General features: G+C 33.0%; 2 protein-coding genes and 1 long non-coding RNA gene across 4 annotated transcripts; 2 read left to right on the top strand and 1 right to left on the bottom strand.

The window, feature by feature from the left end:
* Window positions 1–1,386: 1,386 nt before the first annotated feature.
* Window positions 1,387–9,568, top strand: LOC105348320 (uncharacterized oxidoreductase YrbE). Its single transcript, XM_034472790.2, has 8 exons — window positions 1,387–1,553; window positions 3,745–4,001; window positions 4,728–4,798; window positions 4,876–4,984; window positions 5,620–5,747; window positions 7,898–8,136; window positions 8,487–8,652; window positions 8,962–9,568. The coding sequence occupies exons 1-8, from the start codon at window positions 1,494–1,496 to the stop codon at window positions 9,063–9,065; spliced, it is 1,134 nt and encodes a 377-aa protein (XP_034328681.2). The 5' UTR covers window positions 1,387–1,493; the 3' UTR covers window positions 9,066–9,568.
* LOC105337250 (uncharacterized) lies at window positions 9,282–18,004 on the bottom strand. 2 transcript variants are annotated; one of them, XM_034472795.2, is made up of 8 exons: window positions 17,705–18,003; window positions 17,027–17,129; window positions 16,806–16,928; window positions 16,060–16,252; window positions 15,437–15,576; window positions 14,898–15,050; window positions 14,324–14,461; window positions 9,282–14,144 (listed from the first exon to the last, which is right to left on the bottom strand). In XM_034472795.2, the coding sequence occupies exons 2-8, from the start codon at window positions 17,088–17,090 to the stop codon at window positions 13,807–13,809; spliced, it is 1,149 nt and encodes a 382-aa protein (XP_034328686.1). In that variant the 5' UTR covers window positions 17,091–17,129; window positions 17,705–18,003; the 3' UTR covers window positions 9,282–13,806. The 2 variants fall into 2 exon arrangements, with proteins under 2 accessions (XP_034328686.1, XP_034328685.1); XM_034472794.2 differs by having other exon boundaries at window positions 16,806–17,129; window positions 17,705–18,004.
* Window positions 15,503–16,903, top strand: LOC136270916 (uncharacterized). Its single transcript, XR_010708781.1, has 3 exons — window positions 15,503–15,641; window positions 16,073–16,259; window positions 16,780–16,903. It is a non-coding gene; the product is annotated as an uncharacterized lncRNA (long non-coding RNA).
* Window positions 18,005–18,256: the final 252 nt, after the last annotated feature.

Genomic DNA, 18,256 nt, shown 5'->3' with positions numbered 1-18,256 from the left:
TGAAATGAACCATCAGATCTACCTCGAATTTTAAGATACACTGTACGCGATATGCTTAGATATAAACAATTATTAAGTAAAGGAAACATCCAGAAATATTATCCAGTAGTAAATAATCTATATTTTTGTAAACATGGAGCTCTAATTCTAAAAAATACTGTTCTCGCTCCGCAGACAGACGCAGAGTAATAAGCCTCTGACACCCCCCCCCCCCTCTCAACAAACAAAATTATCCCATCGGGGGTGGGGGGTATTTTTCCGGGGACGCGCATGTTCGCTGTTTTAGTTGTAGAGTTCCGATACTAACTTACGTCCCAAGAGTATGTATTTTTTTTTCTGTTCACAATATGTTTCTTTGAAAACCACATTTTTTAAAAGAATGGTCAAAGAGTAATCCCTTGACTGATTTTGAAAAGATCTGGATTCAGAAATTCAGAATTTCGATCTTTAGATTTTTGGCATCATTCATATTTAGATAACTTGCTAACCCTCCGTTCACGAGAATTGATATTAGCAATCCAAAGAAAGATTTTTTTGGCTTGCCTATTGCAAAGGATATTTTAAGTAAAGCTATTTCAAAATATTTTAGTTTGTGTTTAAAATATTAAAATTTACTAATGCGTAGTCAAAGAAGTACATGTATTTTAAAGTATGTCAAAAAGTGCAAATTGAATGATCTGCTTAAATCAATACAAATCTCTTTAAAATCTGACAAAAATAACGCCAGACAAACTTTTTAAAATAAGTCTTGTTTGAAATATATAGGGGAATTAAAAAAAAAAAAGCCAAACTTAAGTAAATCAATGACACCATATTTCGACTGATTAACACATTTAAAATGATCCCAATATCAAAAATAGAGTGCAGTTATAGTTGAAAATATAGAAGTTGCCCCAGCATATCTTTAAAGATAGGAATTGACTTTGGTTATCGGGCCTGTGTTTGATATTACATTCAACTAGGTCGATCTGTGTTCTATATTTTGACCCCTGTACTTAGTAACGTACAAATTAACCTTTATAACGTTATCTTTGAACACTTACTCGTATTAGAAAATATTTTTTTTCTTATTAGGCCTACAGGAACATTAAAGTTAATTAAGCATATGATACGTTACCTTTTTAAAAACATTTTATTGATTTTTTCAAATACATGTACCTGAGGTTTTTTTCCCTGGCAGATATACATACATATTCTAAATAATAAAAAATGGAAAGAAATATATCAAGTACATGTATGCATTCATTAGAAAGAAACACACAATCAAATATTCAACATTCCTTCATTTGTTTCATCAAAACTTATTTTTCTATTTTTTTGGTCACGTGATTCTCAGGTGAACTTTTCCATATACTTCTAATCAATTTTAGCACCGATGTGCTTCCATCCAACGCCAATATGTAAACAGGCCAATAAAAATATAGACGCACACGTGTTTATTCTGGTCTGTTCAGGTGCTTTGTTGGTCTGTCCGTCTCTACTAAGATCTACTGATGCTCGTCAGGTTAACGAAGTGGTATACAGAGCTGAGACTCTCCTGTCGACAAATACAGGTGCGTTGGCTTCAAACATGCAGTACCATATAATTTAATTGACGTTAATCTGCACGTGTATGTTTTGTTGCATGTATTGTTTTTTTGTACACGTGCATTGTCTTTAAACGACTGCCATGGTTTGGAAACTCCTCTGAATGAGTGACCAATGTAATTTGCAAATGTGCATTACGACAAATATGTTAAGGTCTTTAAAAAGACTCTCTCAATGAGAGAGAGAGAGAGAGAGAGAGAGAGAGAGAGACAGAGACAGACAGACAGACAGACAGACAGACAAAGAGGTGGAGACTCCTGCAAGATAATATGACGACCCACTTTAGGTAAACTTAACTAAATAGATCGGCTATTCACCTTTATGCCTGTCTTACGGTGGTAGATTTAGGACACTTTTGTAAGCCTCTGCTCAGCATATATTTAATCTTTGGTGATTCATGCGGGATATCATCGTCGGATACCCACGGGTGATCGCGTCTTTTACTTATCACTTATCACTGATAAGTAAAAGACGCGATCACCCGTGGGTATCCGACGATGGCGGGATATGAAGGTGGCGACATTGCAGAAAAAATACATAACTCGCGTTAGCGAGTTATGTTATTTTTTCTGCAGTGATCGCTACCTTCATAATCCGCATGAATCATCAAAGAAAGTATTTCATTGTTTATATTTACATCTTTCATTTCACTAATTGATAAACTGATTATAAAAAGTAAGTAAAATTCACTGAATTTCTGATAATATACACGGGTACGTTAGCTAAAAGAAACAGCCAAATCGTCTTCTGACATCATCATGATTATTTCGTGCAGTCCGTGATTTTTCTAAGGTCGCGGTAGGTTTCGACCAATCTTTAAACGGGGCGCGTATATTTCAGTCTGGCTGATTCGATATACTAATGAATGTTGTCAAGCGTTTGACCTGTGTTACATTAAAATCTGTAACAATTTAGATATTTTATACATTTAAGTTTACAAATCTTTGATTCCAAACTTTTGATGTAACACATGTTCTGTCTAGTTTGCACTTTTTCATTATCTCACTTAACTACATGTATATTTATATTATTGCCCTCTACAAAAAATTAGATTATTGGGAATAAAAATTCTGTCATGTACAAATTTTGATTCCCAGTAATCTAAATTTTTGTAAGGATTATTCCTTAAGCTGTTGAAGTACCAGGGCTATTAAAATTGATAATAAAAATATAATGTTGAGCAACAATTGGGATAATCGTTATTGAGCACCAGATATTGACATTATAAAACCTGAAGCAAAGCTGACAAGATTGAGTATCGACCATTTACCAACTAACACTGGAAGAAATTTTCTTATATATATCACATTCAGGACCTTGGACTATTGTAAGACTTCACCCGCCCATCCCTCCTTTAATTAGAATTTGTATACCTATGCGGCGTGTCTTTTAACCACAATGAACTGCAATGAACCATAATATGAAACCACAATGAACTGCAACGAACCGCAATATGAAACCACAATGAACTGTAATGAACCACAATATGAAACCACAATGAACATATGCATGTATAATGTAATATTTACATTCACCAAGTGTGATTTCCTCTATTTCTTACGGAAATTGATTATATTTCATAGCTCTATAATAAATGACAGGGCTGAAATCGACACGATCCAATTCTAACCAGATTATCGATCGGTCGGAAGAACCACAGACTGCACGAAATAATCATGATCCTGTCAGACTCAAATTCATTTACCTCATCAATATGCCGACTTGGTTGTTTCTTTTAACTATCGTACATTAACAATAATTTAGTTACTTTTACTATTTACGATTAATCCATTAATTTTCTTAAAAGAAAGAGATACATATAGATAATAAAATTCTTTCTTTGATGATTCATTGGAGTTATGAAGGTATAGCGATCATTGCAGGAAAAAGTTATATAACCCGCTAACGTGGGTAATGTATTTTTGTGCAATGTCTCTACCTTCATATCCCGCATGAAACACCAAAGAAAGCAGTTTATTGTTTAATTGAACCATGAGTAAAGTTTAGATTCCTGACAAGTGTATTTTTGTTATTGATGATTAAACCAATAGAAATTTTGTAAGTTTAAGCCCAGAGAGGCCAAATCTTGGAAGACAGTGGAACACTAAAATTCAAACTCATTTCTGCGTGAACTAAATCATATTGTATGTTTTACAGAAATGTCAACGCTTGTCGTTTTCTACAGTAGTAGAAAAGAACAAGACGAAAGACCGCCTGAATGTTGGTGTGTTCGGAGCGGGGCGCATTGCAAGTTCGGTCCATATTCCCAACATCCTCCGAGACAGAAGATACAACATTAACTGGGTTGTTGAGGAGAATGAACAACAAAGCCAGAAAGTGAAAGATCAACTTTTCCTTCACGACATCCCTTTTCTCACGTTCAAGGACAGGAAATCGCTTCTAGCTGACAAAGGGTTATTGGAGTTTTAATTCATTTTTTTTTATCAGGATGACATTCTTTTTTCATTATTGTTGAGTTGATTGTATTATTATACGAAAGCCATTTGGGTTATTTACATAGCGTAATTCGAAAGTCGTCACAAATGAACGCATTACTTTTTCAACGCATTACTTTTTCAACGCGAGACTGTCACAAAAAGGTGTATATATAAGTTCGCGAAAAAATGAGAGCTTTTGAGATATGTAAATTCATTTTGATACTTCACTCATTTTGATAAACATGACTGTAAAAGCTAATTTATACAGTAACAATTTACATGAGCTATAAAAAAGTTATTCAATTTTTGCAAAAGTTATGCGTTTTTTCGTAAAAGATAGGCAATTGTTAGCGAAAGCGTATTTTTAAGACACGAAGAATAGCTCATGAAAAATAGAAATTTTTCATTCAATACTAGTTTACCGTAACATACTGAACTCAGTTATATGTATCAATTTTCCAGACAATGAAGTAAATAATGCACTAGTAAATAAAGAACTTTTGAGATTGTCTTAATTTGACGATATATACAAATGGCGATACACAAATGTTACAACCTTCGATTACAATATTGTTATGATAAAATAATCTCCACAACATTTGGTCTGACTTTATCAAGTACTATGTAATGACATCACTTACATGTACATTAGAATAAGACATTTATAATTTTTCAATAATTGATCTACTTTACGTTTTCCAGAGTTGATGCTGTTTTTGTATTCAGTCCAACAAGCACGCACGCAGAAATTATATGTGATAGCTTGAAAGAAGGTTTGTAAAAAATATATTTACATATTATGTTCACCGTGTGACGTGGATTTGCATCTAACAGGTTATCTGTTTGGCAGGGAAATCTGTGATGGTGGAAAAGCCTACAGCTGAATCCTTCACAGACATAAAAACCTGCTACGAAACTGCTGAAAATTATGGAACTGTATTGCTGACTTCATTTCAAAGGTTGCAAATATTAAATCAAAGTGATGACCAAATTAAACATCCTCCTCAATGGGCTGCCTATTGGCTTAACATTATTCTACATAAACTATTGCCTTCTCCTCCTCCTCTTCTGCTCTTGCTCCTCCTCTGGCTCTTCCCCTTCTCCTCCCCCTCTTGCTCCTCCTTCCTGCTCTTCCTCCTCTTGCTCCTCCTTCTTGCTCCTCCCTCATGCTCATCCTCTTGCTCCTCCCTCCTCCTCCTTCTTCCTGCTCCTCCTCTTGCTCATCCATCCTCCTTCCTGCTCCTCATCTAGCTCCTCCCTCCTCATCCTTCCTCCTCCTCCTCATGGCTCCTCCTCCTCCTCATGGCTCCTCCTCCTCCTCCTCCTCCTCCTCCTCCTCCTCCTCATGGCTCCTTCCCATCCTGGCTTCTCCTCCTCCCACGACTATGACGAATTGAAAATAATTTTCATAAATAGAAAGAACAATAATTTGAAAAAGCCCAATAACAATAAAATAGCCAATTGTACTGTATTTTGTTGCTGGTAAAATCAGTGGCATCTTCAAATACTCAGTATATTATCAGTTCTTCTTTTTCCAACTTTCTTAATTGTTACATGTTATATTCAGACTCGATTATGCTTCGTTCGCTTATAGGAGGTTTGACCCAGCTTTTGCTAGCCTGAAAGCAACAGCACAGAGTGGGACTTTGGGAGACCTACAATTATTGAGACTAACATCCCGGGATAATCCAAAACCGTCCTACGAATTCCTGTCCAACACTGGTAAAGTGATTCATTGTTGTGGTTTATATTTAGTCATTGTTCATACATCCCATTAATTACTGGATTTGCAGTGGAGTGGAATGTGGAATGTCATTTGTTTATAGAATTAGGAGTAAATCGTTAAATTGGGACGATTCATAACAAAAGTAGAAAATTCAAGGTGAATACGGCAGTTGTTTTGAGATAGTGCATGCAGGCCAGGTAATAGTGGTGCATAAACATAAACGTTATAACACGCCGAAGCCAGTACGAGATAAGTAGCAAGCGTTTGATTGTATAGTACTATGTTCTTATTCACCAGTTCAACCGAACAAAAAATTATTTATAAAATAAAACACAAACACATAATTTATAGGATAAGCCAATTGCGCGAATGCAACAAACTTTAATAATCGTATAATGTATAATATAGTACAAACTTAAACGGCTCTCAGTCTCTTTACTTTCATAAACAAGTACAAGCATACTCATTCTACAAAAGAAGAAAAATCATGTAGAAACAAAAAACTGACAGAAATTCAATGTTATCATTTGGGAGGGGTGGGTGGGGATAGTCTATTGCAAAGTGGAATCGAACTTAGAATAACTTAAAAAAAACCCAAATTCTACTTTATATGTGTACAAGTCATGCGTAGCACGGAATAATTCACCCTATTCACCCGTAAACACCCGTAAACAGCCAATCGATATGTAATATCGACACGTCCACTTAATTCAAAACAAACACGTGTTTTCTGTAACTTTTATAAATATATTTCACCTCTCTGAAAAGGTGTATTAAAGTTAACTGTAAGGTTAACAACACAGTTAAGGAATTATTCAATATGCTATCAGCTTCAAAGAAATATGAAGAAAAGGTGTAATAAATTCCTGAGATTTTTCCAAGACTAACAAAATTTAAGGGATGCATTCAGAAAACCTACAGTCTCTCAGAAAACGGTAAAAACAATCTATGTTCTCGACTTTTACTTTAAAAAAAATCAAGTATTAAAAGATGTCCATAATAAGTTTGCATGATTTTAAATAACTAATAGCCGCAACGTATGGATGAAATACTTAAAGCTAAGATGTATTAAATGACTTTATATATTATAGACTGTATATTGATGCTGTCATGGTTAATTGAAATTTATCTAGTTCTAGTACATAACGGTTACTTCGATTACGAATTAAGTACTAGTAATGAATGAAACTTCATATTGGAATTCCATATAAAATAGCCTGAAAAGTATTTCGGATACAAATACATATTTCTAGAACACATTGAAACAGCGGTTTCTAGGTTTCTAGGAGATGACTGTAGGAAATTGGGATTGATTTCTTTTGTCAGACGTCAAGAAAACGCCTACATTGAATTGGTACCTGATTTCCTTCATCTGTTATAAAAAAAAATTTATATAACACCATTTTTTCATAGTGTTCGTGCTCCTTATTACCACATTAGACCAAATTATTGGTATGAAACATCATCAACGGAATTAAAGGGGCATGATCCCGATTTTGGGCAAATTTTATTTTTCTGTTTTTAATTTTAACAATGCTGTAGGATTTCATTTCTAATGATCAAATGAATTTTGAGAGTCAATCGTAGAGTTATAAGCAAGATAAATAACTCTTTGTCATGTAAACAATTAATTAAGGCTTGTGCCCTGTTTTTGTTTACATACATGTAGGTTCAATATACCAGTAAAAATCTTTTTCAAAATGAATTGTCTATCTTCTTATTCATTTTAAGCATGAATAAACAGTTACTAACGTTTTACACATTATTTTTGGTCTAAAACTGGAATTTTCACTTCAACATTCAAAACGTAAACAAAAGCTTTATTTACATAGCAAAGAATTGTAAGCTCTGTAACTCGCTCATAACTCAACGAATGACACCTAAATTTTGGCTGCCTATTAAAAATGCTTTACTGATGAAGCATTGTACACATTAAATCGGAGAAATAATTTTTGACCAAAATCATGACCATGCCCCTTTAATATCTCAAATTTCAGAATCGCATTTATAGGCACTTGTAAGATCTTTCAACTAAAATAAATTTTGACGTCATATATAATGAATCAAACACATGAACCATTCGATAAATCTTGAACTTTTCTAGCAATTATGTGAACATTTTTGCATTTTTCTCCCTTCCATACAGACCAGGAGGGCTGTAATTTGATCTCGGACATGGCCATTCACGACATCGACATGCTGGTCTGGTTGACCTCGTGCGCTGCCCCAAAGTCTGTGTTCGTCATGACCCATATTCGTGACGAGACGCTGCAGAAAATCGGAGAACCGGATGCTGGGGTCGTGGCCCTCACGTTTCAGGACGGACTGATGGCCACCATAGATGTGTTCAGGGAATGTGTGTACGGCTATGATATCAGAACAGAAGTAAGGCTACCTCAAGGAAGTCGCTGATATGTCCCCTGCGTTCGACATGCTTACAGCTTTATTACCGTCTTTTATTTACGTGTACATGTATTTTGAATACAGGTACTAGTACTAGTATTTCTAAAAAAAATTGAATAAATCCTTTATTATGGTTTAAAAAAATATTTAGTTAATTGTTACGGTAGCAGCTTCTTTTTACAGATTAATTTTGTTCAACAGCAAGAAGAGTATACATGTACCATTAAAACTTATACATTGTAATTCCTGTAAACATATGCAATTAATGCGCATTCAAAAAACATGTCAAAAAGAACCAGCACAAGAAGTTACTAGTATAACATATTTTGTAGATGTTTGGAACGAAGGGAATGGCCATGGCAGATAATCCCAGACGTTCCTCATATTCTGTGGATTATCTACAAGGATCCAATAGCCCCCCTCTGCACTATTCCTTCCCCCAGAGGTTTGAGAAGGCCTTCGAGTTGGCCTTAGCCCATTTCTACAGCTGTCTATCAGGTATTCACAATACCTTCATTAATAAAGCCTCTGTACTATTGACCAAAAGTACATGTATTATACACGTGCGATAAGTATCAACATGATTCGTCAGCGTTCTCTACATGTTTCACTTCCGCATTAAAACCATGCACTACTTGCCGGTGGAAATTAATAATTGCGGATTTTTTCTCAATCTACCGTTCTCGGATTCGAAACAACAAGTTTAATATTAGTACTAGGTTTTGTAGTGTTCTGTTTTGTCATTTCGACAAAACCAAATTTTCTTAGTATCTTTCTAACACATCTTGACTGTATTCATTTCTTTAGGCGATGTACAACCTCTCATTACTAAAGAAGAGTGTTTACTGGTAAGTAAAATAATAGAAAAAGCCGTGGAGTCCTACAAAACAGGCAAAGTCGTGAACTTCTAAAAGACAGATTCTGTACGATAATGTCGGCATTTAATGATGCATGTTCTACATTTGGTTGATTTATTTTTCATGTTGTTCAAAATCTTTAATTTTTACACTGTGATCTCAATGGTTATATAATTAGCAACCACTTGTTTTTATTATAAAATCTTAATGTGTATATCAACTAACTCTTATACTTTCATCTGATTACATATGATAAGAATAGTTATAGTTAAAGAGATATAATAAGCGTACATCTGAGTAAACAATGTCTTAATGAATGATTACCTTATAGCCAGCATATCATATACTAGTATATATAACCTCAATCAAGTGTATCGATTTTTTTGTTTAATATAATTTACGATGGCTTGGTTTTTACAAGTTAATCACGGGTTAATTATGAAGACACATGATTATAAAAATTGTTATTAGATTATGATCATATTATACTTCATTTCCTTTGTAGAGTGTTATATCAGCTTGCTTGCTAGTAAATATTAAATCTACTTTTTTCGATATTACCAGTATACTTATATTTTTTTCAACGTGAATTTACTGGAACATAAATTTTTTTTTTTATAATTATTGGATGAAGAATCTTGAATAACTACCGGTGCTTACATGCAATCATAATATCTGTGTTTGTATTTGTTACTTAAGTATTATATCGTGAAAGACGCAACAAGACTTGTTATATCAATATGAGTTCCATTGATTTTGTTAAATTGTATATCAGTACACCACATACCAAACTCATTTTATGTTACATTGTATATATTAGAATCATATAATTACCCCTGGCTAAGAATTTTATTTTTAAAAAAAATATATATATACATGCAAAAGCGTTTATAGAATTCAATTATATTTACTGGTAGATATAAAAAAAATGTGGATTTCAATTTTAAAGTTTCTGTCAGTTCACATTACAATGCAGTGTGATAATGTACTGTTTACATGTTAAGTTCAACTGATTATTGTTCTTTGTAATTTACAATCGTAGTCTTACATTTATTAATTTCATTCCATAAAAAAAACATATACATGTAGTTAAACTTAGTCATTTATTATATAAATAATAATAATGTGTATTATAATCTAAAAACCAATTTGTTTATTATCTGAAATAAGAAATTTGAAGATACCGTGTGACTCATTTAATACATGATTAAATAGAAAAATTGATAAAGTTTTTTTTTCCTTTATGAGGTCCGGGGAGCAACGGTGTAATATTTGAGCAAGAAGGATTATATAATCTATGACAAGTCTTGTGCATATATTTGTCTTTTGTTTTCATTTATTTATCTTAATAATCTTAAAATTGTTTCCCTAATATTTACATTCAGTGCATATTTGCTCTTATGTTTGCATTGGAAATTTGCGACGTTCAATTTCTTGTAAAATACACTAAGCCTTTTCACGGCGCATGGGCACAAATATAAACATTATCATGCGTTTTTAATGTATTTATTACTGAGTATTGTAAAATTTAACGAAACGTTCAAATACATAACCAATTCCATAAGTACTTATGAAAGTAATCGTTAAATCAAATCTATTCGTTTATAAATGAAAATTTTTCTCGACAAAGTTTCTGGCATTATATTTCTAATCGCGGAAGCAAACCAAATAACATGTTTATATAGCTGTTCGATGTATTTTTCATTACTCTGACTAAGAGCGTATATAATAACTCAAAAGCGACGATGCATAAAAAATTCAAAAAAATAAATATCAATATGAGTATACGCATTTAATGCTTATTTCTGGATGCCGTCGGTCCTATAACATAACAAGGCAGTGCAGACAAAATAACATACCGTGCTAACGCGTGGTATTCAGTTTGTCTGCACCGCCTTGGTGTGTTATAGGACCGACGGCATCCAGAAATAAGCATTCAGTGCTTAAATTATTGGTGAAAACATAACGGCCCTTATTTCTGTCACTATATTGGTAATGGTATTCGGTACATGTATGATAAATGCCAATCTACAGGCATTAAAAAGTATTTTTTTAAAAATCGATCGTAATAGATTTTTCCTAAAACATGTATTATATTAAAAACTTTTATTATAACACGGGAAATTAAATCCCTATAAAAAGACATTTTAAGGTCAAGTGCCTTTGGGACAATCCAACTACTTGTACATGATAACACTTTATTTAAATTATTCACACTTTGATATGAATTCAGGAGACTCACTAGTATCACACGTGACCATGGAAGTAGCTTTGACAATTAACATTATATTTCAGTTAAAAATATAAAAGCCCACTTATAATGAGCAATCCTGTGTTTGTAATAATTAAAACAAGAGGCCCATGGGCCACAAATCGCTCACCTGAACAATAGTCCTTGTATCATTTTATTTCGAAAGGGTTTATTATGAAGTGAACTCTGAATAAATATTGTAAAACTCATATATTTCAAGATTTTGCCATATATTAAACAATACATAAAAAGAAGAAACAATTTTATCTTTGGCATGTTTTTATTCATAGTTATTTTACACATCAACTGAGACTGAATTTTAAGCTCTAAAATACCCATTTGCAGTAAAAAAAAAAATCCAATTTCACTGAAAAAATTGAATTATATTCGTTAAATAATTAAAAGATGATATTGGCATCTGTTTTGTATTTCAATCATTAAAAGCTTCTTTATCGATTCATCAAATAAAAATATTGCAGGTGTGATGAGAACATTAGGCATGTTAAATTTTGCATTCTCATCGATCATCTGTCTTATAGACTAAACTCAAAAAACATGGAAAGTCTATATATAGTTGATAAAGTCTATCAATGATTCCTACTTTTTATCCATATCTTTTGTTCCTTTATCTTTCCTAACTGTGTGTTTGTGAATCAAAACTTCGTAAAAACTAAGATCCACACCTTTTTGAAGTTGTTTGAATTTATGATCTTTGATCCCGATCACTTGTATCCCGATATGTGAGTAATTGATGTCGGGATTGAAATTCCAAAAAAAACAAAAAACTAGTCGATAAACATACACATGTGTAACCAGATAATTTAACGATGATAAACTTATCATGGAAATTTCTTTTTTTTTTTTTTTAATACTTCTTTTAATAAAACATGATTTAAACAATTTAGAATCTGCACTATCTCAGAATGATTGCACAGTAATCTCACAAACTGTAGCATTGTTATTCTTAAAAAGAAGAGTTTAAAACATTTTCCCAATATATAAGTCTATGTTAAACTTTGAACATATTTTGGAGCCGTATGTAGTATTAGTCCGGGGATCACGGTTTTCACAATTTAGAATCTACACTTTTAGGGTACTTGTATATTAATCTCACTAATTTTAGAACTGTAGTCCTTGAGAATACATTTTTAAAAACATTTCCCCCCATATATTTCTATGTTAAATTTGTCTTTTTTAATCAACTTTGAACCCCTCTTGGGACCCCAGTATTGACCCGGGGATCGCGATTTTTACAATTTAGAATCTTCACTATATATACAAGCTTTGGTGTAAATATTGGCATATCTGGTGTAGTGGTTCTTAAGAAGAAGATTTTTTAAGACACCCACCCAATTTTCGCAGTTTCGCAATTATCTCCCTTTTAAAAAGGGTTGTGACCTTTATTTTAACAATTTAGAATCCCCTTCTCATAAGGATGCTTTGTCCCAAGTTTGGTTAAATTTGGCTCAGTGGTTCTAGAGAAGAAGTCAAAAATGTGAAAAGTTTACAGACGGACGGACAGACAGACGGACGGACGGACGACGGACAACAGGTGATCAGAAAAGCTCACTTGAACCTTCGGTTCAGGTGAGCTAAAAAACCAATAATGTATATCGCATTAAGGATGACTTTTACTCAGAATGAAAAAAAATCCACTGATGATAATGAAAAACCAACTATTGTGTGTCATAGACCTTACATGGTAGTGTTATTCTTCACTTTTAAAAAAGTAGGTCAATGACCTACTTTTTGAGTTAATGGCCATTGAATATTTTTTGGAAATTTAAGAAAAATCCCTAAAAATTTTACACTATGATTGAGATTTTCTTAATTGTGAAAATAATACAAATTGCCAAACTCTTTAACAAATGAATTACAGTTTATGAATGGCAGTGACATTAAATAGATGCAAAGCATTAAGTTTATATTCACAATTTTTATAGGTATTCAAGTCCAAATTTTCTCTATCAGTTTTCAAGTCCCTACTCTTTTTTGATTAAATTTAACAAAAAACTGAATGATGACAATACTAAAACATTTATAGTATCAAACTAAGTATATTGACCTTTCTCTGCTGGCATAAAATTTATATGAGGTCAATGATCAAAATTTTGAGATATGGTGTCTTTTATCATTTTTAAGCATTTCTGAATGTTTTTTTAGTATGTGCCATACGATTATTATAACAAAAAAGCGAGTTAAAACCAACAGAAAATATGCAAAATTATGTTGACTAACAAATAAAATCTTAACTTTTAATATTATAGTACTACCAAAAATATTTCAGTGGAAAACAAAATCTGAAAAATTTAGTCCGAATTTCCTCTGTTTTGCTAAACGTCAAACTTTCTTTGAGCCTCATTCCATAATGTAGTAAAACTATCGAGTTTTATGTCAATAATAATTCATTTCATAAATACCTTTTGTGTTTAGAACAAATTTTACTAATGACATTGAACTTAATAACAATCCGGATTAGAGAACTCAAACCCTGAGTAAACAACGTCCTTAACAATGAAGAATGATAAAACACAACCCAGCATCCTACACACTTTGTAGCAAGGGAGTCCTTTCATCAAGTTTAACAGGTTTTGGTAGCCGCAGCTGAAGCTGTTTATAAAACTTCTGTCGTTGTCGATCTGAGCTCTCGGACCCCGGCCATTGAAGTCGTTTAAGACCTTTGTATTCCACCGAGTCCATCACTGAATTCTCCATCCCCTTTCTCTGGATGACGGTGAGCCCTACTAGTGAGTCCGCCATGTTTCTGAGACTAGATTCAATGAACACTCTGAATGTGTTGGAGTCGTCAGAGTCGCTCTCCATGTCGAGGATGATTACGGAGGCAGACTGTTCAAGGTACCCGCCAAAATGGGAGAACACTCCTAAAGTGTAATCATATTTAAATTTAAAATGGAGTTGTCAATTGTTAGATATTTTGAAAGGCGGTTATGGGATAGAATATTCAAGGAAGATAAATGGTCGACAAATTACCAATCATATCTACCGTTAAAAAAATTTAAATATAATTTTACTTATCCTACATTGACCTACATGAACCTACCTTTACCGGAGCCCTCTATCCGGTTACAAATCTTGTATCCCTCCTTCTCCAGTGTACTTGTGATTTGGTCTGCAATGTCGTTGTCCTCATTCCTACTATCATCATGGACCACAAGGGCATGGTACCGATGATTATTGCCTGATACAGGAAGTAAAAAATAATCAATGCAAGTTTACAGAAGGTGCTTAAGCACTAATTTTAACGGAATGTCCTAATGGTAACGGGCATTCTAGTACGTGTATGTATTTTGCTTTTTTTAAAAACAGTTTTTTATTTTTAAATAATAAAATCCTTTAAAAACTACTAAAGTAGAATAGAAAATGAACATGAGTACATCGTGATAAATGTGTTATACTTATCATTTTTTAAGTCAACAGAGACAAGAACATCAAAAGATGGGAAACTTAAAAAGTTGTAAAACATGTTAAATTTGCAAAAATGTGGAAAAAATCCTGTTTCATAGTGACTAAAAATTAATAAAAACTCATTCAAAATTCATCTATATCGGGGTTGATATTAAAAATGCATGATTCATAACTACTTTATTTATTTTATATATATTTTACATACTTACTCATTTTAGGCAAACCGCCAAAGAGGCCTCGAGATTTACAATAAAAGTTTATGTGTGGACCATATAACTTTGTCGTCGTACCCGTAATTATAAACAAAATAACAACCACACATGGTACAATAATAATCACTTTGATGTTTATCACATTAAAAACTGAAACAAATAAAAAAAAATGTTAATTTTATAAATATTAAAATCATAAGACTAAGTATTTGTGCTAACAACAATATTGCCACAGTTTTTAGCCAATAGTCTGAATTTATATGAAATTGCACTACATCAATGTAAGAGTTTTTATTCAATACCGATGTTTCATTCTAACATATGCAGTTCAATTAACTTAAAAAATAGCCAGTCTAGAGTAAAGCTGTGAATGGTATAACCATGCCTTTTAGTAAAGTATCATAGATCATATACTCAACAGACTTGGTACGTCTCCCGGTTAAAAGTAATTCTATAATTTTTTTTCAGTCTCATATAAATTTATATCTAATTGTACAGTACTTTGCAATTGTTTTCATTAAATTTTAGCCCCCTACCTTCTTGTCTAAGTTTTACAGAAAACTTTGGTGTATCTATGTCAAAATCAGAGGAAACCCAACAGGAGAACGTTACATCAAAATCCGACTGCTGAACATTCAAAACTGTCAGATTGGCTTGCACTACAGGACTGTAATCTCTGAAAATGTAAACGTGATTCAGGAAAATTTGCATCAGTCATGATGTGAACAATATTTGTCGAAAGTAGGTGATTCAAAGTGTTAACTCACAAAACATCAATAAATATTTTTTTTATCAAATTTTTTTACCAGTTTCTACTACATTATGTTGAAATCAAGGTATATTTGTGAATTTCGGATACATGCATTGCTTTGAGTAGAATTGCTCGAGCAAAAAGAAAGTACAAAGTATTACTAGTTTAATGTCTGTTATGGTCCTTTGTGCAAAAATTCAGCAAACCATCAAGTTGTGTTTATCACACTCATTTTCATTCATTTACTAAATTTCTTCTTTGGACCCCCCCCCCCCCCCCCCCAACTTATCTTAAATCTCATAATGGAATGAAAACATTCAATTTATGACACAGCAATACAAATTAACAACTTTATTCCTCATTAAAAGAAATAAGTGTACAAAGGCTGGAAAGATTTCATGTAAATACCTATTTTCTTCAGTCACGATGTACCGTGTACTAACATCCTGGACTTCCACAGTGCCTATGTACCAACTGACATCTCGTGTGAAACTTGACTTGCAGCCAAAGTCGGCAGCGCAGTGGAACGTGGCATTCTGTCCAATGTTGGTGATGACGTCACTGGGAGGAATGGGCTCAGGTTTAAGCCGTTCAACACAATCTATCAAGTATGTGTCATAAACTGTATACATATGTAAACAGAAGCATATCAAATAGAGCTGCCAATGTGTAATTTGTCAAAATGTATGAAATGTGTTCAAATTTCTGGATTTATTATGTGATGGACAACAATTTAAACGTGTGTTAGGTACTGAAAGTATCCAGAAATGAGATTCGCTCTGGCACTAACTTCACAAAAATCCCACAAAAATTGAGATACTAGTATATCATTTAAAGGAGAGCGTGGAAAAAATAAACTACAAATACAAATGGCGTATTAGTAAGTAGCCAAATCACACTTGGAGCAGAAAGGGGATAGATACTAACAGTGCTTGTTGGGGTTGATGCGAGAGAGGTGCCACCGAAATCCGATACATGTTATGATTTAATTATTTCATCTTTTAAAAAACCTAAATGAGCATAACGTTGAAATACAACTATTGTGCCCTTTCTATATCACATAAAATTTATTGACCCTTTAACAGTTTTAACATGAAAACTATTTTTTTTTCATTTTTCAAATTTAAGTGAAATCTATTGAATAAATTCAATACCAACGACTAATAGGTCCTCCAAGTGGGAAATATTCTGTCCAGTGCTGGAGTTATGGGCAACACATATATAGGAGCCGTTATCGTAGCCGACAGTAGCCTTCAGAATCAGCAGAGTCTGGTTTTCTAAGAACAAAGTTGGACATTCGTCATTGTGTTCGCATTCCTGATACAAGAAAGGAAATTCCTTCCACGAGTACTTTGTGTTATTATTCTTAAAGTACCATGTGATGGTATCGTAACCGGAAGCACAGCAGTCCAAGTACACAAACTGTCTAGCTCTGACATGGTCTAGGTCTGTTATGTTCTTGGTAAAATGAAGGAAATCTACAATATTCAAGAAAAAGACTATAACACTTCTTAAATATCAAGTGTCAAGTAGCATTTCTTTAGACACTTATACATGTATATACACTTGAAGTTCACTTAGTAAGTCGATCAGCTTTCTCTGCATGCACGATCCACTGAAAGCAATTTGATTTAGAAATTTTGTCATAAAGTCATTCACTTACATTACATATATTACATATATTTATTTATTCACCAATCAAGGGGCCTCAGGGGGCATATACATTAAAAAAATAATATTATCATGACTATAACACATAATGAATGAAATAATAGCCCAAAATGTCCAGGTTCATATTACAGGCAACAATATACAAAATGATTCATTTTTACAATGAAATATAAGTACAGTCAAACAAACAAATTGTCAGCTAAGGACTGGAACTGCATTTTTACTTTTTAAAAGATCCAGGGATGAGTTTCTCATAACGATTTTACCCCCACTTTTAAAAAGTGAAGAAAAATGTATTTGCTGATGGATGGAGAATATAAAAAAACTAAAGACGATCGGCATAAAATGCTGAGTGACAAAATATTATTGTAAGTAATCTTACCTTTCGTGGGAGGTTGGCATTTATTCACAACAAACCCAATATTGTACATCAACAGAACTGCTAAGAAAGTCAAAATCCTTAAATTAATGCGGTCAAAAAGCTTGGATACGTTGTAGTTCACGGCTGGACACATATCTGCTCTCATTTGAATAAAAAGTAAGCAACTCATCTCTTTACTGCAGTAAATCGAGGAAAGAGGAAATCCCTCTTTATGATGAAGGTTCAAGGGTCTGATCATCAGTTATTGTTTGAAGTGGAGAATCAGGAAAGTATTTCCTGAATTTCTCAATATTTAGTGTCTCGGTTTTTTATATCTTGCAGTTATATCATTATTATAGAGTTATTGCATGCAATTTATTAATTTTTGTAAAAAAAACAACTTATTATTCTGAATTTTTGGCGAAGTGTGTGCTGTTGAAATATATTAATATAGCAATGGGAAATCAGAATGTTTAAACATTCATAAATAATTTTTTGATAGATATTATTTAGATTTTTTACTTATGATATTTTGTGAATAGGCTACAAGTGAACAGGGAAATAATCTCCCCG

Source organism: Magallana gigas, chromosome 8 (genome assembly GCF_963853765.1).
Source record: "Magallana gigas chromosome 8, xbMagGiga1.1, whole genome shotgun sequence".
NCBI lineage: Eukaryota > Metazoa > Mollusca > Bivalvia > Ostreida > Ostreidae > Magallana > Magallana gigas.
This window is presented reverse-complemented; position numbering and strand designations above follow the sequence as displayed.

Coding starts and splice junctions, on each gene's coding strand:
- LOC105348320 (XM_034472790.2), top strand. CDS start 1,494: ATGCTCGTCAGGTTAACGAAGTGGTATACAGAGCTGAGACTCTCCTGT. Junction 4,985..5,619: donor TTGCTGACTTCATTTCAAAG/GTTGCAAATATT, acceptor GTTCGCTTATAG/GAGGTTTGACCCAGCTTTTG. Junction 5,748..7,897: donor CGAATTCCTGTCCAACACTG/GTAAAGTGATTC, acceptor CCTTCCATACAG/ACCAGGAGGGCTGTAATTTG.
- LOC105337250 (XM_034472794.2), bottom strand. CDS start 17,942: ATGATCAGACCCTTGAACCTTCATCATAAAGAGGGATTTCCTCTTTCC. Junction 16,253..16,805: donor GGAGGACCTATTAGTCGTTG/GTATTGAATTTA, acceptor CATACTTGATAG/ATTGTGTTGAACGGCTTAAA. Junction 15,051..15,436: donor TGTAAAACTTAGACAAGAAG/GTAGGGGGCTAA, acceptor TATTTGTTTCAG/TTTTTAATGTGATAAACATC.